Here is a 23551-nt window from a genome sequence, read left to right on the forward strand (position 1 = left end):
GATCAGTTACAATTTACTAATTTGCTTTGAGGTTTATCAATCTTATTGAAGATTAAGTGGTGAGATAGGGTGAACCTGTCCATTACATTCTAGTAATGTGAACTGGTCATAGATTGTACATCAATTGGGGCTTTGTGATTTGATCCTGCCCCTTCACTGAGGGATGTGTGTGTGTTCATCAGGCTGAGAGAAATTAGTACATGTTGACCTGCTATCTGCATGCTTTAGCTTGTTAGTTTTATGAGAAATGAGAGTTGCAATGGGACATTCGATGGCACTTTGAGAAAAAGTAATCTAGCCACGATGGACTGAGTGGCATCCTCTGCTAATATTTGCTGATTCCCATTTGTATCGTACTCAATCCAGCACTTGATAATGGAGCAACATTGGAAAAGGTATTGGACCAGACATCCAGCTTTTCCTCCCAGAAGGGAACATACTTAGGACAGAGTAAACTCTTAAAGTAAAAGGAAAATGAAACAAGGTATTGGGTGATAATCAGAGCCATGTAAAGCTGGAAGTTGGGTTACAATGTTTTCCACAAGTAATTTTGCATTTTTCTCTTTCAGGTGGATTTTTAATTCCTTATGTCATCATGTTAGTTGTGGAAGGACTTCCTTTGTTTTATATGGAGCTCTCTCTGGGACAATTGATGAGACAGGGAAGCATTGGTGCTTGGAAAGCAGTCAACCCATATTTGATTGGTGTTGGTATGTGGTTTCCTTTCCTGAAAGTTCATCTAAGAGGACGACCTACTGAACCTATTGAGTCAACTTTTCTTTCTCCCACAAACAGGTGCAGGAAGCCTTGTTATATCATTCCTCGTCTCTGTGTATTACAACATCATCAATTCCTGGAGTCTTTGGTATCTATTTCATTCATTTGAGGTATGTGAAAATAGAGTTGAATTGCCAATCATATTTTAAACTGAACTAGTCATATGAATACTGTGACTGCAAGAGCACATCAGAAGGCAGGTATCTTACATCCAGTATTTCATATCAGAATCAGAATCAGAATCACACTTTATTTGACAAGTATGTTTTGCAACATACAAGGAATTTCATTGGCCAGGTCAGTAATACAACTAAAAGTAACAGATCACTTCAAAATGTTAACATGAACATCCGCCACAGTGATTCCTACACATTCCTCACTGTGATGGAAGGCGAAATAAAGTTCAAGTCCTTTCCTTTTGTTCTTCCTCGAGCCCCCGTTCACGGGACAATCTTGACTCCCGTAGCCGGCGGCGTTCAGGCCCTCCGCGTCGAGGCGATCTGCTCCCGCATCGGGGGGATGTCAGCTCCCCCGCGCCCGCCGATCGAACCTCGCGTTGGGGCTGGTCGAACCTTCCGCTACGTTGGAACTCCCGCCTCGGCCTCACCCGAGACTGCGAGCCCTTGGTGGTGGTTCCATGGTGGTCGCGGTGGGAGCGATCCCAGGCAAGGGATCAGCTCCGATATTAAAACCGCGCCCCGCGGGGTGACTCACGACAGTCCGAGGAGGCCTCCAGCTCCATCAATGTTAGGCCGCAGATCCCGGGGTATGTGATCCGAAAATTAATCACATCTCCGGAAAGGTAAGAATCTGAAAAAAAGTTTCCCCCGATCCCCTCCCCCCTCCCCCTACATATAACAAACTAAAGAACATTAAAACAAACTTTTAATGAACTGAAAAATAACAAAATAAATAAAATACGAACAAACTGCTGGCAGGGCAGCCATCTCCCCGGCGCCCCTGGTGGTATGTAGACTAGACTTTAGAAATACAGCTTGAAAACATGTCCTTCAGCCCTCATAGTCTGCGCTGACCATCAATCACCCCCATACATTAGCACTATCCTACACACTAGGGACAATGTACAACTTTTGTTTTCTGAAGCCAATTAACCTCCAAACCTGTACATCTTTGAAGCATGGGAGGAAACCGAGAGCATCCAGAGGAAATTCACATAGTCACAGGGAGAACGTGCAAACTCCATACAGACAGCACCCATGGTCAAGATTGAAGCCGGTTCTCTAGTGTTGTAAGGCAGCAACTCTACCACTGCACCACTGTGATATATTACGACTTCCTGCACCTCTAGTGAGAGAAAGTGCACTAGTGAGAGAAAGAAAAGTTGATTCAACAGGTTCAAGAGGTCTTCTTCATAGATTAGCTTTGAAGAAAGGAAACCACATGCCAAAAGCAACCAAATATTAGTTGAATCCTTTCCAAGCACAACCGCTTCCCATGTCACTCGGTTGACACCTTTCGCATCCTGTCCACCAATTACAAGCAGCACAACAGACGTGTGATGGAATGCTCTCCAATTGCCAAAATTAGTTCAATTCCAGCAGCGCCCAAGTAGCTTAACACCATCCAAGACAATTCAACTTGAGCCAATCCACCAACAGAGTTGGCCTGCATGACACAAATGTAAAGGAGTCCAAAACCAGATTAAATTGCATTTGCCATTACCACAAAACCTTGCAACATCTTGAAGTGAATTCCCCCTCATCCCTCCTTGGGCAATACTAAACTGTTTGCAGGTATATTTACAACGGAGCAAGTCTTTTGATCAATCTTTAATTATTAATTTATTATCTGTGATGGATGGATGCTTCCTTTCCAATAATATTAAATCAAAAAGCACAGATATGAATCAATGGAATTAAAGTCCAGGAAACTTGCTTTGCTTATGTTACTTGTTCATTCATTTGAGTTAAAAATTAGAATTTGACTCTTATTTCTCCATTTTGCAGAATCCCATACCATGGGCCAGCTGCCCAGTAAACCAAAACAACACTGCATTTATTGAGGAATGTGCAAAAAGCTCCCCCACTGAATATTTCTGGTACAGAAAAACATTAAATATCTCTCCAACAATTGATGATACTGGTCATATCCACTGGGGTATGATTCTGTGCCTTATACTTTCATGGCTTTTAGTCTATATCTGCATAATTCGAGGAACAGAATCTACTGGAAAGGTAACTATTGCTGAATGTGTGTGCTCTGATAGGTAAAGAATTTGGAATATTTAAAGTATTTCTCTCATTCTGTAAACCTACAAGAATGTAGCAGAAATCGATCCTGTTTTTTATCGTTGATTCTTCAATTAAATTCTCACCCCACCAAGCACTATTTTCCAATGCTTTCATTGTTGATATCCTCCTTCAAATTCCCCAAATGGAAATCGGACCAGCCACACATCATGCGATGTGTAAACTGTCCAAGCTTTTGACTCCAAAGTCAGAGGTTGTAGGTGCCAAATTAGGAGAGTTGTTGATACCCACAGCTTATCTGTATGAGTTCAGCTCCAAAAATACTAAAAAGGACTTGGCATCATCTTGGAAATAGGAAGCTACTTGATTAACATTCTATCCTCTATTTTTAATATTTATTGCTACCATCATTTTCACACTGTGACCACAATATGGTCCACCTACAAAATGTATTGCAGTTACTAAATTTGGCTAGTTCAGCAATATCTTTTAAATCTATAATCTCCATAACTGGAAAGGACAAGGCTGCAGGGTGAGACCACCCGCATGGAGATGCCAGATGCTATGGATATTTTGGATATTTTGCTCCGTGAGAACTAGTTAACGTCCACATTTCTGCCATATCTTGGGGACAACCTGTATATTGGAAGACCATCACATACAAATTCCCAACCAAATTATACACCATTCTGACCTGTGAGAAGTTAACCATTTCTTCACTGATACTGCATCAAAATCATTGTTGAGAGGGATAACTTTACTATGCAATATACAATAGTTTCGGGAGGGAATTCAACACCTACTCCTCAAGGACTTTCAGGAATAGGTGATATAGGCCTTGTAGTGAGTATATATCATACATGAATAATATGTGTCCATTCTTTTGGCTTGCCTCAAAACTTTGAATGAACACATGCATAGGTTTTTCAATGAAAAAATGCTTGAGCTGGATGTTAGAATAATTTGTCCTCATGCCCAATATCTTTACAACCAAAGTTGTGAAGCAAACGGACAGTGACAACAATTTTCAAACCTTTGTGAGATTATTGTTTAATTCCTAGAGTCTCCATGACAATCCTGGCAGGTTGGTTGCATTGCCTCTAACCCTGCCCTGATTGCATTGCCTCTAACCCTGCCCTGATTGCATTGCCTCTAACCCTGCCCTGGTTGCATTGCCTCTAACCCTGCCCTGATTGCAACAGTTTTATAGAATGGATCTTGTTTTTTAATGTAGAAGAGACATTTGCAGAGTCTCTGCCCCATGAAGTGGAGGCCCCTCACAGTGAATAAATATCATAGCAGGAATAAAGGACATATTAAAATTATTATTATTATTATTATTATTATTCAATCGTTGAAAACATTAGCGACGCGGTGGTACTGGTTTCCGACGGGCACGGTAACGGGCGCACCACACATCGCTCCTCCATGCAGCTGGCAAACTCCTCTTTTGTCTCTACACATGTGTCTTCCATCAACGTCTTCAGCATCGTCTTGATTGGCTGTCCCAGGTCATGTCTTCCATGGGTAGGTTCCCACAGCACAACCTTGTTTGTTGGCATTTCTGGGCAGCGGTGGCAGTGACCAGCGAGCCTGATCCTTCCCGACCTGGTCTTCTCGGTCAGAGGTGGATATTTTTTAATTGAATTTAAATTCCTCCAGGGAGAGAGGTTGAACTGTTTGTTTTTTTTAACCAGTGTCTCCCTGGTCCCTCAATTGCAATCTGCAAACTCCTCACAAGACATCACAATCTACCGTTACTCATAAACTGGTGGTTATGGTGATGTTTGAAACATACCACAACAAATTGATAAGGTTTAAGTTCTTACCTTCTCCCACTCAATCCGCAACCCACTGCCATGATATTGTCAAAACATCAGGCGATGAATTTCCCTTTAGTGAAGCGGTGGAAGGGATTTCCCTTTAGTGAAGAGGTGGAAGGGAACATGGACAGGATAATCCAGCCAACCCCATCTTCCATCATCATGTCACAAAACCTCAGGCAGCGAAATAAGATGTAACCCTCAATATCCAACATTTGAGTAAAATTAACCAATAAAAATAACTTGATATCCACTGCACCACCTATAATTTACTTGTTCACCATTCAGTGCTGGATGACCACAAATATCTTCCAACTAAATATTGAGAAATTTGTAGTCATTATCTTTAGTCATTGTCATAATCTTTGATCTTCTGCGACCAACCTTCTCTCCTGTTAATTGTCTGAAATAACTGTTCAAAAGCTCAGTGTAATATAGGAACTGTGGGTTTTGGACCTTCTCTCCACTCCATCACTAAAAATGCTTACTTCCATCTCTATCATATTGGCTATCTGTGTCGCTAAATGAGCTAATCTGCTGCAGAAACCATCATCTGTACCTTTGTTACTTTCAACTGCAACAATTCCAATGTACTCTTTAGCTAACATCTATCATTCTAACCCAGAAATAGTACTGCATTAAATAAGCCTTCTTATTTCATGTTACAAGTTTATGAATATTATCATTCTTTGACATTTCTTCAATAAATATAAATCATAAAACCACAACGTTGTATAATTTGTATAAATAATAACAGATTTCATCTGAAATGTGAAGTTGCAAAATTGGGCAATACAGTGCTCGACGGGGCTCGTGGTGTGTACTGGTTGGAACTTGGTTGGCTATCCAATTGTTTATTTGACCTTATGGCTATCCAATTGTTTATTTGACCTCCTGGCCAGCAGTGGCCTCCCACATTATTTGACCTCCTTGCCAGCAGTGGCCTCCCACTCACATCCCTGGATTCTATGAAGAATGGAATAATGGAAGGTTAAACCATTTTGTAACAGACAGTGGTAAATACAACTCCTAAATGTTTGACGAATGACTGTTTTGATGCACTACTTTGTACAGGTTGTCTATGTGACTGCCTGCTTTCCATACGCAGTGCTGTTTATATATCTAATCCGCGGAGTGACGCTACATGGAGCAACAAGTGGAATCAAATACATGTTCACTCCAAAGGTAAAATCTTTTAGAATCTTTGAAAATGAATTAATTTAATGTTGCAACAGATTCGTCAGGCAAGATCTCCCTTTCACAAAACCATCCTGACTTTAGCCAATTTTATCACGTGCTTCTCAGTACTTGGAAACCTCACCCTTAATAATGAACTCTAAAGTCTCACCAACCACGGAGGTCAGGCTAACCGGCGTTTAATTTCCCCTAGATAAACACAAAAAGCTGGAGTAACTCAACGGGACAGGCAGCATCTCTGGAGAGAAGGAATGGGTGATGTTTTATGTTGAGACCCTTCCTCTTTTGCTTTGCTCCCCTCTTGAACAGTGGAGTACATTTGCAGTTTTCCAATCCTCTGGGACCACTCCTGACCCTAGTGATCCCTGAAAGATCACCACTAATGCCTTCACGAAAGATCACCATTAATGCCTTCACAATCTTTAAAGCTACCTCTTTCAGAACCCTGAGGTGTTGTTCATCTGGTCCAGGTGACATCCACCTTCAGACCTTTCAGCTTCCCAAGCACTTTCTCCTTAGTAATAGCAACTCCACTAACTTCTGCCCCCTGACTCACTTGAATTCCTGGCACATTGCTGGTGTCTTCCACTGTGAATACTTACCCATTACTACCTCGTCTCATTCTCCAGTGGTCCAATGGCCACTCTTACCTCACTTTCACTCTTTATGGATCTGAAGAAACTTTTGGTAATCTCTTTAAAATTATTGATTAGTCTACCTTCATGTTTCACCTCTTCTCCACTTATTGCCTCTTTAGTTTATTTCAGTTAGCTATTAAAATCTTCCCAGTCTTCCGATAATCTTTGAAATATTATATGCCTTCTTTTTTTAGTTTTATGCAGTCTTTGACTTCCTTGCATTGTAGCATTTATTGCACGAGGTTGTAAGTGCAAAGATAAAGACGTGTTACTGAAAATATAAATGCCCCTGGTGAGACTGATGCTGGAATATTGTATACAGGTCCAGTCTACCTGCCTAAATAATGATACATTTGTGTCAGAGGGAGTACAACAAAGGTTCATAAAGTTATCAAGCTTTCTGCAAGTCCTAGATTAAACCAAGTTTTCCTTGTGTGTTTTTTGAGTCTTTTGATACTCATTTTTCTTGGGTAGTGTTTTTTCATTTTCGTTGTCTTTGCAACATCGAATAAGGCCATTTGGCTCACTGAGTCAATGCTTGCTACCACAGCAATCTGATTTTTCTTACCTTACTTGTCCCTATAACCTATTTTCTCAAACATGCTCACCAATCCATCCAATTCATTTGCCACTCTCCAACACCATAACATACAATGGCTGATTATCCTAACAACAAACTCATCTTTAGGATGTGGAGGAAAATGTACATAGTCACAGAGAGAAGGTGTAAACTCCACAAATACAGCGCAGGAGGTCAGAATCAAACTGGTTCATTGGAGCAACGCTAGCAAGGGAACATCTGTCCCTTTTTCCATTTTAGGCTCTGATTATTCTTGCTTTTGGTTTACTTATTAAAACTATGCCAGTTAAGATTGATGTTAATATTTTCTGCTTATTTTTTCTTGAAACTATTGGTTTCCAAAGTAACCTGTAAAGTTCAACTTGTTTTCTTTAATGTGCGATCATGTTATGATGTTTTCCCCTCACTGAACCTCACTACACTTCATTCTCAGATTAAGCACCTGATGGACCCAAAGGCCTGGATTGATGCAGCCACACAGATCTTCTACTCTCTCGGCCTGGGATTTGGGAGCCTGATTGCATTTGCCAGTTACAATCAGAAAAACAACAACTGTGAGAAACAAGCAGTAATCATTGCTTTAATTAACAGTCTGACATCAATATTTGCCAGCGTTGTCACTTTTGCCATATATGGTTTCAAAGCTACATTTAATTATGAAAGCTGTGTCGAAAGGTAAGAGTATTATATAGGGAGAATCTCAATTTGTGCACTAGTTCCTTCTCTCTCATTCTGTTTCAAAGCTTAATTTATTTTCTTCTCTAAAATGTTCCTACATTTTCACCATCTTGAAGTGTGCTGTGCTTTTTCTCAACAGCTTTTTCTTTAAAACTTTCTCACTATCTTTCCTTCCTCGCTGTGCAGGAGTAATAGAAAGAAACCACTTTCACCATAAGTAGAAGTAGTACTTCACCTATGTGTCAGCCAGTCTGGATTGAATAGGTTAAGAAAGAACTGCAGATGCTGGAACAATTGAAGATAGACAAAAAATGCTGGAGTAAGTCAGCGGGTGAGGCAGCATCTAAGGAGAGAAGGAATAGGTGACGTTTTGGGTCGAGACCCTTCTTCAGACTCAGAAGAACAATTCAGAAGAAGGGTCACTGGACACTTCAGAAGAAGGGTCTCAACCCTATATGTCGCCTATTCCTTCTCTCCATAGATGCTGCCTCACCTGCTGAGTTTCTCCAGCATTTTTTGTCTATCTTGGATGGAATAGGTGGCAGCTACAAGGACAGATAGATTTTCTCTCTCTCTTCCCCAGTACGACCCCTTCTTGCTAAACCATCAGGAAGATTTCATCTGTCAGTTTGGAGTAATAATAAATACAAAAAATTGCCCAGTAATTTATGAAATTAAATGACTCAATAAAAACGGCATTGTTTGATACAATACATTTTTTCCCAAACGTATAAAATACACGCAATAAGGTTCATTCAGAATATTTAGAAACAAGGAACTGCAGATGCTGGTTTACACAAAAGGACACATGTGCTGGAGTAGCTCAATGGGTCAAGTAGCACTTGAGTCTAAAGAAGGGTCCTTACCACAAACATCACCTATAGTATCCATGTTCGCCAGACATGCTGTTTGACCCATTGGTTACTCTAGCTCTTTGTGTCCTTTCCCATTTATAATATTAGTATGTGCAGGTTATTTCCCTATATTAGAGAACTTGCTTTGCATTTCATTTACTCCAGATTTGCATTCTGCATGTTGCAGTTTTAAAAACATTCTGCATTATTATGATGTGTCCTGGAAAACAATGATGGATTCCTGACATGCACCACTCTTCCTTATTTATTTCCTTGATAAGAAATGTTAATCTATTTATAGAGCACCTTTCATAACCTCAACACCCTCCAAGGTGTTTAGACTCAATTAAGGACATCTTGAAATATTGCTGCACCTGCAAAGTAGTAAATGCACTGGACATGTTTTTCACAACAGACTCCCACAAATATCAAACTGGAAATGGCCAGGTCATATATTTTAATAACATTGATTAAGGAACAGTTGGATGAATTTCCCCAGTATATCAGAGCTTTGCAAACTATAACACCTATGAATTTTGTTCTGTGAATACAAAAGTTAGCTGGAAACTCAGGTATTAAAAATCATGGTGATTTGATCCCAATAATTCAAGCCTTCATTGACAAGTTGTTGCCTTAGTGAAATAAGCTAATTCGGTTAAAACAGCAATCACTCTGCATCTCTACCTGTCACTGGAGACAAAGGCTGCTTAGGCCGGTGTTGGTTTAGGAATATCTTTTTATAAATCTCCCTTCCACAGAATAAACTCCAGAACCAAAGGCCACACTTTCAACCTTCTGAAGAGCAGGTCATCCCATGTTATTTAATGTACTGCTCCAATATTAGACTGGTTCTCCTGAGCCATGCAGGCAGCAAGCCTGATGTTCTAATCCAATAGAGAGCTTATGCAGTGAGCTCTCCCAGTGAAAATTACAATAGAATCACAGTACTCATTGTTCTTTGTAACACCTATGGAAATGTGGGTCATGAGTGTTTTATTGTCATATGTCCTGAAACAGAACAATGAAATTCCTACTTGCAGCAACACAACTAATATACAGACATATATATATACAGACATAGTACTCTGTAAACACAATAGACAAGAAAAAAGTTCAGTATATATATTTAAAAAAAACAGTAATAGTGCAAAGCCAAAAACAGTGCCCCCCAACTCTATGAAGTTCAGACCTTATTTGGAGGTTGTAGTGTATAATTGCCTGATGGTTATAGGGTCAAATCTGCTCCTGCATGTTAGTTTTCAAGCTCCTATACATTCTTCCCGATGGCAAGGGTGAAATGAGAGTGGGGCCAGGGTGGTGAGGATCTCTGATGATGCAGGCTGCTTTTTTGAGGCAGCGACAGCTGGTGATCCCTTCAACGGTGGGGAAGTCAGTACCTGTGATAGATTGAACCGTGTTCTTCACTTTTTGCATTCATGTTCGTTCCTGGGCGTTTGAGTTACCAACAACCAAGTCAATGTGCTCTCTACTTTACACGTGTAGAAATTCAAGAGAACTTTACTTATTCCATCAACCATCCAAGGTTACTGCTTTTAAAATTTACAAAAAAATTCTATCTATTCCATCTAATCTACACACAATCCTAACTCCACATTATCCTTACTTAAAAATGTCATACCAAGTAGTTCACAGAAATGGCATCAGGACAAAGCCCCCTGGACTCTTCTCACTGACAATAAATAGCATCTTGTCCATGTCAGCCACATGCAAAAAAAAACAGGAAGAAGGCTGCTGTTTAAACAATTTATTGAGTACATTTATTGTTTTGAAAGAGAGAATCGTGGGAATGGAAATGCTGGTTTACAAAAAAGACACAAAGTGCTGGAATGATTGCATCTCTGGAGAATATCGACATGCAATGTTTTGTGTCGGGATCCTTCTCAGTCTGAAGAGGTGCTGCCTGACCAACTGAATTACTCCAACAATTTGTGTCTTTCTTACATTGTTCTTTTTAAGTATTACCTTTGTAGTTTAATAGCAATCAATGAATTGACTGTTTTAAGAAACATAATATTATTTTGTTTTTAACAGCTATGTGAGATAAAATATAAAATAAGATATTCAAGTCAATTAAACTGATTAGAATATAGGCATTTTAATTCTGTTGAACCAAGTGACTTTGAGTAGACACTAGAATGAGCTTTTATGACAATTGAGGAAAATGAACCTTTTGAAAAGGGGTTATTTTTTTACTATGTTGAGAATATCTAATATAAATTGCATTGTTGTGGAAAATACACAGTGCCAGAGACCCAGGTCTCACTATATCACACAGTGGCAGCAACCAGAGTTCAATCCTGATCTCAGGTGCTGTCGGTGTGGAGTTTGCACGTTCGCCCTGTGACCACGTGGGTCTCCTCTGGGTGCTCCAGTTTTCTCCCACATCCCAAAGACATGCAGCTTTGTAGGTTAAGTGACCTTTGTAAAATCGCCCCTGGTGTGTGGAGAATGGATGGGAAGGTGGGATAATATAGAACTAGTGTGAACAATGATTGATGGTCGGCATGGACTCAGTGGGCTGAAGGACCTGTTTCCATGCTGTATCTCTAAACTAAACTAAACAGGGGAATGGGCTTAATGATATTGCCCTAAGAACACACCATGCAGATCATTGGGCTGAATTGTTTCCTCTGCTACAATATTGTGATTCTGTTCATCTGAGCTTGCTCCAGAAGATTCCAATAGGTAAAAGGACACATCAATTCCAACCTGGCTTATGTCAGTCTTCTTATCTTTTGCCTGTTGACAATACCATTTTGTTTATACACATAACACAAAGGGTAAGGTGACATAAATGAGGGGTAATTCCAAATCATGTCTATTTACATTTCACCCTCTTGTCTCCTTTCGGGTGTTATTTATCCACGGTTTTAATTATCTGTCCTAATATTTTCGTGCATTTTCTTGTGACTATTTTTGTTTGACAGTATTGCATTGAAGTGCCTTGGCTCATTTTGCTCCCTTACAACTGCTGCAAGTGTCCACATTTAGGTTACCTCAGGACAGAGGGGTGGATATGTGCCATATCCAAATACCATTACAGGAAAAAATTAACTGGTTAGGTCTTAGCAGTTGTTTCCTTATAGTGCGTTGGAAACAGATGCACTAGTGGTCTTCAAAAAGGAAGGATAAATACCCAAAACAGAAGTAAATGCGAGGACCTGGAGGGGCTGAGAAGTCATCACTGACTCAAGGGTCAAATTATCATCTTGGGGTTGTAGTGTCCTATAATTCAGCACATCCAATTTGTAATCTCTAACAATAACATCAAAACCCAAAATGTTCACTGATGGCGGGGAGAGAAAGTCATGCCAAACTGCCACGGCCCATTTGGGGCCTTGATATCAAATTACATTATTGCCCTCTCAAGGAGTTAGGAATAGAAATGAAAATAGCACCTTTCCAGTGTCATCCATATTCCAAGGGGTTTAAGCAATATCCTGGCCCTCTAAGAATGCACATTTTCTATTTTTATTGGAAGGAGAATCTGAGGGCAAAACGTGGATGATTTGCCCTGGGTCTTATATTCTACTGATGAAAATGGAAAGAATCAAGGGAAATGAGCATATTCTGAGTGTATTGAACAGTTGCAACTGGAAGACAAAAGCAAAGGTATTGAAACCCATCACAGAATCCAAATATTTGACCCATCTCCTGAACATTCCATGTCATATTATATGGCTTTTTGTCAGACTCCACAATATTTGTTCATAAATCTGAGCTGAGTAGTAATAAGGGATTGCCATTTCAAGTCAGGAACCTCCTTCAGACTGATTGAAGTGAGAAAGAAATCTGGAAGTAGGGAGGGGTAGGACAAAGCTAATATGTGAACAAATAATAATATCAGCTTCCCTACGTGATAGAGAAAGTAATAAGGAATGTTTATGTTAAATATGAAGGCCTGGTGGAAGAATCACAATGTATATTCCAATGTAATTGATCAATCTTGACATCAATATATTAAAAAATAAAAAATAAAGACCTGCCTTTGTATAGCACCTTTTAATTCAACTTATTCCAAAGCATTTATGAAGAGAGTTGCAGTAGTAATATAGGAAATTTGGCAGTAAATATTCACACATCAAGATTAGTTCACCGGACTGATTTCTGGAATGCAGGATTTATCCTATGAGGTGATATTAACTAAAACTGATTCTAATTTTAAATGATTTGTGAATGCTATGAAGCGTATAATATTCTGAGGGGGATTAACATGCTGGATGGTGAAAGGCTGTGTCCCCTGGCTGATGAATCAAAGGGTATAGGCGGGGGACGGTGGTGGTGATGGGGCACAGTCTCAAAATAACAATTTGGCCGTTTATGACCAAGATAAGAAAAAAAATCTTCAGAATGTTGTGTATATTTTGCGCTTCTTCCCTGGCAGGCTGCAGGTGTCTAAAAACCAAGTGTATTTACATAGAAACATAGAAACATAGAAAATAGGTGCAGGAGTAGGCCAATATCCATTGATTCTTGAGCAAAGAATTCAAGAATATGTTAAATGGGTGAGAAATCGGACTTGAAGTACTAAACTAGCCTGGATCTTATTGGAAGTTGGAAGCGGCTCGCAGCAAATGACTTCTTCAGGCTTCTATTTGTACATTTTCCCACAAAAGGAGTATAACATCGATCAAGTAATGGCTTCAAAATGTAGCCGTTCAGATTGCTGGACCAAAATTGGAGCTTTGAACATTGATCCAGAGACATGCATTGAAATCTCACCAACTGGGAATTTAAATTCACATAATAATTAAAATAAAAATCTGGAATTTGATAAAAATCTTGTTTCAGTCATGGCAAATTTGAAATGACTGAATTGGCGTAAAAATGTATCTACTTCAGGGAAGCATGTCTAGTTTTCCTCTTTGGGCTGCGTCTATATAACTATGAACTCACCAATCTGGGTGACTCTTAATTTCCTCTTCAGATCAGAAATAATTAATGATTTTCAGTGGTATCTGCATCCTGTCAAGAAATAAAACTCATGTGTGCCTTTAATGGCAGTGTTAGGGTCAAGATTGGTACCTTGAGGAGTGCATGGAAAGGTAGCTTCTTGAGATGGCAGATGGGTGTTGCAAGTTTGGAACTTGGGTGATGAGCCTGGCGCTGGGGTTGATCAGAAGGCCATGGTTAGATGGATGCTGCCGCAATATCAGGAGGGAGATTGGGAAGTAGGAATGGGGAGCGGTACAGTTAAATATTTGATTTTTTTTCATTCAAAGACAGCAGTGGCAGCCCTGTGAAAATAATGCTTCTCCTTGGAATAATGTGACTTTCTTTTATACACCTGAGAGTGTACACAGGCACTTTGCTGAACGTCTCATTTAAAAGCTGATATTTCCAACAATCTAGGACTCTCACTGAACTTGTGTTATCTGTTGAATCCACCCAAAGGCAAGACTGCTTCTCACTGAGCTGCAGGCAAAATCTCCAGAGAATGACGAGATGAGATCATTCTGAGTGATAAATTCATTGTAAAGTTGTGCATCAGCATCATAAAATCAGTTATAGCATTATTATCAATGTTGTTTCGAGGCAGTAATCTACTCAAGGACTGTTGTAAAAATCATTAGCTCTGGCATTGCTGTTGCGTAATCATGCCTAGTTATCGTTTTATTCTTGTAGTCATTTTGAAAATTTGCTTGGATGCTTAACTTTGGAACCTTATACAGTGTCGTTCTTATCACAGGATGATTCTTCTTCTAACAAACACATTTGACCTGAAGGAGAACGCAATAACGCCTGATACACTTAACATGTGGGAAATATACCTGAATTCAACAGCCCCAGACAAGTTTGCCACCATTTCCACGCAAATTGAAATCTGCGATCTGCAATCTCACTTGGATACGGTAATGACAAGAACTAAGAAATAGGGACAGGAGTGGACTTATCTGCCCTTTGCTCCGGCTTCACCATTGAATAGTATCATAGCCTTTTTTTATATCTCAGTGCTATTTTGCTGCATTAACTCTATATTCCTTAATGCCCTTAGTATGCACACCTTTAAAAGCCATTAACTCTGGCTTGGCATTTACAGTGTATTGCCATTGCATAATTATGACCTTTCACTGTTATTCTAATTTCAGAAAAAAACCCATTTGCATTGCTTAAGCTTGGAACTGCCAAATAGTGTTCTAATTGCAGGATGATGATTTTTCTACCTTTGACCTGGAGGAATCAGTAATGAAGGCAGACATGTTTGATGAGTGTGTTATACTTCCAAAGCTTTTCTTTTGCAAAGTGGAGTTCTCAGCTTAATGGAATATCTATATTGAACCATAAAGAGCCGATCATGCCTCTCCAAATAAACATGCACACCATGTTCGGTACAGCCTTCAGAGTGGGGATTTTGGTTACTAAATATGTTTTCTTAAGTCAGGTCCTAACACCAGGAGACTGGTTTTTAGAAATTCCTACTTAGTCACCAGGCTAGTTTTGCAAAGTAGTGACAGTTATATATTCACCACTTCTGAAATTTAGTTCCCCTGACCTAAGATTTATAGTGAAGCAGCAATGTTCACTGCTGATCTTGGACAGCTACCCACAAAATGCAATGATCTCAATGGTATCCAATTTTTCCTTTCCAACAACAGTTTATGTGAGTGACAACTGCTTGGCACTGGAACTCACAAGCATTTGTTTAATCAGAGGCCAAAGAGCTGAATTCCAGAGTCGAGGTGAGAACTCTTGACATGAGTCTGACATCAAGGTGCTTTGGTGAAACTCAATGATCAGTAGTGCAAAAACATTCCCATAGTTGGAGTTGTACTCTGTAAAAAGGAAGATGGGTGTGGTTGTTGGGAGGCTTCTGTCCTTACCCCAATATAGAGCTGTAAGACAGTCTCGATGCAAACCATCCACAACCTGACTTAACATCAACCTAACATCATTAGGTCAGATGAGGGCTGTTCAATTCCATTTGCAACTCTCCTGCAATTGAATGGAAAAACGATTGTCCATCCATCTCACCAACGCCCCTCATGATTTTATATACCTATGTGCTAGATGCCTTCCTAGATTTGTCTTTTACATTCAAGCATCCAAGGATTTTCATCAGTGAGGATATTTATTATTTTCAAAGCGATTTAAAGAAAAGTATTGAAGTATTTTCCCTAATCATCTGAAAGTCGAATGCCATTACAGAACTCAGAGCTAGATCGCCTGTTTCACAAGTCTGGTGTCCGTGAGCTTGTGGAGCATGATTAGATCCTCAGTACTGGGAGTGTGGGCCCCGGAGGGAATGATGATATTAGTTTACCCATTCTGGCATCAGATTTCGTGGATTCTGGGGAGTCAACATGGTTGGTACTAGTCCAATGTTTTGAGTTGCCTTCTGTTAGTTGTTTGAGTCGGCAAACTATGCAGAAGGGTGGAGCCCACATGATCTTGTTACTATGCTGAAGGATTTGGTCTTTGATTACATTTCCACTGTCAGCTGAAGACTATGGCAGTAGACTGGAAGCAGCAGCAATGTTTTCTCATCAATGTCTGCCTTCAGTGAGAGGTGGCCCTCGCAATTGGAATGGTCCCATGTTTTTACTGCCTTGTAATTAGGCAGTTAATAGAGGATCTTTGTTTTCCAGATTTTAAGTGCAAGGCCAATGATCTTGTATGTTTTAGTGAATGAGTTAACAGCTTCTTGAAGTTTGGCCTCCAATGTGCACATTCACATACATCATATACATACCATAACTCATCATATACATACCATAACCACACCATAATTATTTAGGTTGGGATCATCTTTATTTTGAAATGGATGTAAGTAAAGTTGAATATTTAATGCTGGAAATCTGAAATAAAAAGAGAAAATCCTTACTATTTCTCCAATCACATTTGTTGCCCGTGCTACTGAATGTTTTCAGCATTTTCTATTTTTATTTAAGGTCAAACAGCATAGATTAACTCCATCACAGCAAAAATCTTGTCGGTGCACAGGGGAAGATTGAGAAAAGCATCGATACATCTATGCTCGGATCTCATGTGTACAGGGATTGAATCTGTGGTGGGTGTATTGTTTAAGATCATGTCATCTTACCATAGATGTTGAAAGGTCGTTGAGGACAGCCACATTTTTGAAGGACTGATGAGGACAAAGCTATGTGGATTTTTGCAAAGTCTTTGACAAAATCCCATATGGTAGAATAATTTGGAAAATGAGATTGCATGAAATACAAAGTGAGCTAGCCAATCGGATTCTAAATGGGCATAAGAAGGAGTCAAAGAGTAGTTAGGGAAGAATGCTTTTTCTGATTGGAAGCCTGTGACCAGTCTAGTGCCACATGGGTCAATGCTAATTCCACTGTAGTTTGGTGCATACAATATGGATTACAATGTAGTTAACATTATTAGTAAATTTACAGATTATGGCAAAATTGGTATAGTTGGTAGTGAGGAAGGATACCTAAATTTACAAAAAAGTTAATTGAGAATATGAGTCAAGAACTAGCAAGATTGAAGTGTTGGTCAAAGTAGGGCAGGAATTAAACAGTAAATGGTACGACCCAAGTGGATTGCAATACCATATCACGATTTGCGACCTAAGTCCATTTCTCACCACTGGTTTTTCTTCATCCCTTATTAATGGTGTTACCCCCACCTCATTTTCCTTTTTGTCTTTCCTTCCTAATTATAAAATATCCATGAAATATTCAGTTCCTTTCTTTGATCAACTACAACTTTATTTCGGTACAGGGAATAGATCGTACCCATTTACTTCCATTTGTGCCATTAATTCAGTTACAGTTACCTTATTGCAAATGCTACACACATTTAGAAAGTGCACTTTAAATTATGCTATTTTAACATGTTTCCATACTTTGACCCCATTTTTATATTATCATTTGTTTCAACTGACTAATCTAGTTTACTACTTTTGTAACATCTATTTCCTGTTTTGTTTTTTTCCTTCCTGATTTCCCATTTTGGTTCCATTACTGCTGCAAAGCCTGCCCAAGAGCACTAGCAACGTCCCAACATGAGGATATTGGTCATGGTCCTGCTGAGGTGTAAACCCATCCAATTTGTGCACATTTCCCCTGCCCCAGAAACACTCAGAGGTCTAGCACCCTCCCATCAGCATTATTTCCTCCAGCCACGCATTCATTTGTTCTCTCCTCCTATGTCTATACTTGTTTGCAAATACAGGAATATTCTCTTCCTGTATAATTCTATGATTCCTTGATTCTTGCATAAGTTCTGTATTCTAATGGAATTGCACCATATCTTTTACCAGGCTGCTGAAGGCATTGGCCTTTCGTTCATAGTCTTCACTGAAGCCATTGTGCACATGCCGGGACCATCGCAGATCTGGGCAATATTATATTTTATGATGATCTTGATGTTGGGAATTGGCAGCATGCTGGGAAACATGGCTGGGGTCATCACTCCACTTAGTGACATAAAGATCATTTCAAAGTACCTGCCAAGGGAGGTCATGATAGGTAAGTCTTGATTTAGATGCATTCTTTTATTTTCATAGAGACATAATGAATACAAGCAGGAAATGGCATTTGGCACATTGAGCCTGCTCTGCTGTTCAAAATGTTTGTGACATATCCTCTATCTCAATCTTCTTTCATGACAAATGCTTTATATCTTTTGATTCCCTTAGTATCCAAAAGTCAATTAAACAGCCATTAATCTAAGCATTTACATTCCTCAGGGGTAACTATTCACAACCGTCTAAATTAAAACTATTTCAGCATCAGGATATTGATCCCATTGCACAGAATATTTGCATCAACTTTCCCAGCTCTGAGGACTGGAAAGAAAGATAGGCTTGCACTTATCGAAGGTTTTTCACAATCCTTTCCAAATGTTCCATTGCACTTCGCAGCCACTGAAATATTTCTCAATGTGTAAACACAGCAGTCAAATTATTCAAGGCAAGTTCCTGCAAATAACAATGTTATACTCTCAAATGGTCCACTTTCATGCTTTTGTTTAAGAGATGAATATTGCTCAGAAACCCAAGGCATAGCTTCCCTGCAATTTTGTTTTACAATGCTGGGATATTTTACAAAAGAGTGGAGGGGCTTTGTTTTATATCTCATTTCCAACAGTGAAGCACTCCCTCAGTGCTACAGTGGTGTGTTAGCCTAATTGTTCAGTGCTTAGGGGCTTGTGACTGTGATTTAATGAGTTATAGACATTTATTTGTACAATGGGTTTACATAAATCAGAATGTTAAAGAAGAAAGTTGCTCCAAATTGTAGGGCTTATAGTTAACCTTCGCAAAACCACTTGTTGAATTGAAACAAATTTAGTGAAACATTAAGAAAACAATCTACTACAAGATCTTGATGATGCCAGCTCCCTTTTTGAGGCATCAACTCCTGTATATCCCTTCGATGGTGGGGAGATCAGAACCCGTGATGGACTGGGCAGTGTACACCACTTTTTGCAGTTCTCTGCTCCTGGGCATTTAAGTTGCTGAACCAGGCTGTGATGCAACCAGTCAATATGCTCTCTACTGCATGTGTTGGAAGGAACTGCAGATACTGGTTTAAACCGAAGATAGACACAAAATGTTGGAGTAACCCAGTGGGTCAGACAGCATCTCTGGAGAAAAGTAATAGGTGATGTTTCGGCTCGACACGGGATCTGGGGGGTCCTTGTTCATCAGTCAATGAAAGCAGGGCTGCCAACTCTCACGCTTTGAGTGTGAGAATTAAACTGTCAAGCAAACTCTCACGCCCTCATGCTGATCAGAAATTTCTCACGCTCTGTTGTGAGAAATTCTGTGATCAACAAAAATTTCAAAACTCGTATCAACTACATGGGCCGTGGGTGTTGGGAGCAGAAGCAGCGGCTGGGACAGATTCGGATGGGGAGCGGGGCTGACGAGTGTTTGCCGGGCTGGCAAGTCGCTCACTGCAGCTCCGGCCATGGAGCAGCCTCAGTGCAAGAGTCCTGGGCCATCGGAGGCGTTGAAGCGTTGCGTCGCTGCCGTGAGAGTCTCTGTGTCGAATTCGCCCAGGTGACTGGCATGGTTCAGGCTGCAGCTCGGTTATCCTGGAGGACAACCAGTGGCTGCTGGAAGTAAGTACCAAGCACTGGGTATAAACGGTGGAAGATAGTGGACTTCAAATGGGGGTGGTTGGAGAAAGCATCCTGCTTGCCTGCTAAATTTTCACTTACTGTAACTGCAGGAAAAATGTTCCTGATGTTGGGAGAGTTCAGAACCAGGGGTCACAGTTTAAGAATAAAGGGGGGGCCAGTTCGGACTGAGATGAGGACAAACTTTCTTCACGCAGAGAGTTGTGAATCTGGAATTCTCTGCCACAGAAAGCAATGCAGGTGAATTCACTGGATGTTTTCATGAGAGTTACATTTAGTTCTTGGGGCTAACGACATCAAGGGATATGGGGAAAAAACAGGAAAGAGGTACTGATTTTAGATGAATAGCCATGATCATATTGAATGGCAGTGCTGGCTTGAAGGGCCGATGGCCTATTCCTGCACCTATTTTCTATGTTTCTTATGCTTGAGTATATGGCAATAAAATTCGATCACTTGATTTTGAAGCATTCATGCATGGTGGAGGTATAATGTAGTCATAGAGTGATACAGTGTGAAAACAGGCCCTTCGGCCCAACTTGCCCACACCCGCCAACATGTCCCAGCTACGCCACCTGCTTTTGGTCCATACCTCCAAACCTGTCCTATCCATGTATCAGTCTAACTTTTTCTTAAATGTTGGGATGGTCCCTGCCTCAACTACCTCCTCTGGCAGCTTGTTCCATACACCCATCACCCTTTGTGTGGATAAAGTTACCCCTTAAAAAGTTACCTCTTAAAAATACTTCATACAAAAAACATTGAAATCATACTTCTACAGTGCACTAAAACATGATTTTAATACATCAAATTTCAAAACGTTCCTACCCTGGGAGGGGGGACACCCTTCTTCCACACCCTCTCCCCACTCGGTTGCTCCACTCCCTCACCGGGTACCCCCAAGGCCAGTGATCAGTGATCGCACAGCCTCCCCCCTTTCAAAAACGCTCCAATCCAATTTAAAGCATATATATTGCATTCAAGTTAAAAGCCTCACTACAGTATGCACCATATTGCACAATTTCAAGCTGAAAAATGCAAAAGTTCCATACCAATGGGAGGGGGATACCTTCCCGCCTTCCCGCCACCCCCCTTCCCGGTCGCTACGCTCCCTCGGGCTCGGTCTCTCGCAATTTCTCACTCCCAACTCTCACCCAATGTTGGCAGCCCTGATGAAAGTAAGCATGCAGGTACAGCAGGTAGTGAAGAAAGCGAATGGCATGTTGGCCTTCATAACAGGAGGACTGGAGTATAGGAGCAAAGAGGTCCTTCTGAAGTTGTATAGGGCCCGACTGAGAACACACCTGGAGTATTTTGTGCAGTTTTAGTCCCCTAATTTGAGGAAGGACATTCTTGCTATTGAGGAAGTGCAGCGTAGGTCTACAAGGTTAATTCCCGGGATGGCGGGACTGTCATATGCTGAGAGAATGGAGCGGCTGGGCTTGTGTACTCTGGAATTCAGAAGGATGAGAGGTATTTGTGAAACATTCAAGATTATTAAGGGTTTGGACATGCTAGCGGCAGGAAACATGTTCTCAATGTTGGGGGAGCCCAGAACCAGGGGCCACAGTTTAAGAATAATGGGTAAGTCATTTAGAACGGAGATGAGGAAACACTTTTTCACACGGAGTTGTGAGTCTGTGGAATTCTCTGCCTCAGAGGGCAGTGGAGGCCGGTTCTCTGGATACTTTCAGGAGAGAGCTAGATGGGGCTCTTAAAGATAGCAGAGTCAGGGGATATGGGGAGAAGGTAGGAACTGGATACTGAGTGTGGATGATCAGCCATGATCACATTGAATGGCGGTGCTGGCTCGAAGGGCCGAATTGAACCTATTGTCTATTGTCTATTGAGGGGGGTCTCGACCTGAAACGTCACCTATTCCTTTTCTCCAGAGATGCTCTCTGCTGTACAACTGTAGAAATTCAAGAGAGTCCTCTCTGACATACCAAATATCCACAATCTTCTCAGGAAGTAGAAACGTATTAAAGATAGTTTCACAATTACTGAAATTGGTGATTAAAGTAGATTTTAACAAGGGCTCTGACATATAAGGCTGGGATGGATATGTTTTATGTTACAGTTTGAATTATCATGCACACACTCCTGTCTTTCCTTCCTTTTCTAGGTATTGTGTGTCTTATAGCTTGTGTTATAGGAATTGTTTTCACCACTGAAGCAGGCAACTACTGGTTTGTTATATTCAATGACTATGCAGCAACCCTGGCACTTTTACTGGTAGTTCTGATGGAAGTTATTGGAATCTGTTACATCCATGGAATAAGAAGGTGAGTACATGAGGCTTTTTCTGATTACTGGCACTGCTACATCTGAGAAAGCACACCTCTTCAGAAGACTAAGAAGTTTTGGCAAAACTCCAATGACTCCTACCACTTTCTACAGAAAGTATCCTATCACAATGCATCGCGGCTTGGTTTGGCAACAGCTCTTTACACAGTTTTACATATTTTTGCAAAGTATTACCAGTTGCAATGCAGGGAACATAGCAGCCAATTTGCACACACCAAGCTATTACAAACAACACTATGATGAACACCAAAGTGGTGAATCTCTGGAACTCTCTGCCGCAGAGGGTAGTCGAGGCCAGTTCATTGGCCATATTTAAGAGGGAGTTAGATGTGGCCCTTGTGGCTAAGGGGATCAGAGGGTATGGAGAGAAGGCAGGTACGGGATACTGAGTTGGATGATCAGCCATGATCATATTGAATGGCGGTGCAGGCTCGAAGGGCTGAATGGCCTACTCCTGCACCTAATTTCTATGTTTCTATGTTTAACACCAGTTATTTTGTTTCAGCGATAAGTTTTGACTTGGATACTGAATTCACACTTGCACTTTGGGATCTTTAAAAACGTTGTCACAAAGACAGCACCTCAGACAGTGCAGCATTCCTTGAGTGCTGCAGTGGAGTATTATCCTTGTTTTATGATCATGGCTTTGTAGTAGAACCTGCTTTCATCTCCATCTCCCGGTTCTTGACATTTCTGCCGACAGGACTGTATTCTCTCTAATTGCTCTGCCTATATCTATCATGATTTTAAATACCTCCATCTGATCACAACTTCATCTGTTTCAAAGTGAATAACATCAGCTCCTCCACATAACAGAAGTGCTCCCCCCTCCCCCTCCCCCCTCAAATTATTGTCTCTTCATTAAATCTCCACATTACTCTCTGCAATGAATTTACATATTTCATAAATTGTGCAGAACTGGACACAAAACTGTAGTTGACCCTTAACTATTGTTCTATAAGGCTCATCGTGACTTCCTTGCTGTTGAACTCTATACCCCAATTTATAAAACCCAGCATCCTGCGCACTGGCTATAGAGCAGAATGTCCCTATAAATCTCCTGAACTTCCTTCCTGCTCTTTTTTGTTTATCTGTCACTCGTTCCCTCTCTACTTGCATTCTCTTGAATTGTGTAGTCACCACTTCCTGGAACATGTTATCCACTGCTGCACAGATAAATCATAGTGACCACACATTTTGCACAAGAGTCTAAAACCTGATAGTCAATTTCAAGCAAAGGACACTTGGGTATGGGTAACGCACTAAAATTCCCAGTATCATAGAGATGGAGTCATACATCATGGAAATAGGTCCATTTGGCTCAACCTACCCACACCAGCCAACATGTATGTCCCTTCTACACTAGTCCCATCAGCCTGCATTTGGCTCATATCCCTTTAAA

At 40.6% G+C, this 23551-nt stretch overlaps 1 protein-coding gene across 1 annotated transcript in view; it reads left to right on the forward strand.

The window, feature by feature from the left end:
- The window catches only part of LOC129711191 (sodium- and chloride-dependent transporter XTRP3-like), a 43879-nt gene that overhangs the window by 9589 nt on the left and 10739 nt on the right, over positions 1 to 23551 (forward strand). The window contains exons 2-9 of the mRNA XM_055658664.1: positions 570 to 710; positions 796 to 887; positions 2745 to 2972; positions 5885 to 5995; positions 7659 to 7900; positions 14468 to 14630; positions 18017 to 18224; positions 21968 to 22127. Coding sequence (XP_055514639.1) covers positions 570 to 710; positions 796 to 887; positions 2745 to 2972; positions 5885 to 5995; positions 7659 to 7900; positions 14468 to 14630; positions 18017 to 18224; positions 21968 to 22127 — 1345 coding nt within the window. The remainder of the gene's footprint in view (positions 1 to 569; positions 711 to 795; positions 888 to 2744; positions 2973 to 5884; positions 5996 to 7658; positions 7901 to 14467; positions 14631 to 18016; positions 18225 to 21967; positions 22128 to 23551) is intronic.

Source organism: Leucoraja erinacea, chromosome 2 (genome assembly GCF_028641065.1).
Source record: "Leucoraja erinacea ecotype New England chromosome 2, Leri_hhj_1, whole genome shotgun sequence".
NCBI lineage: Eukaryota > Metazoa > Chordata > Chondrichthyes > Rajiformes > Rajidae > Leucoraja > Leucoraja erinaceus.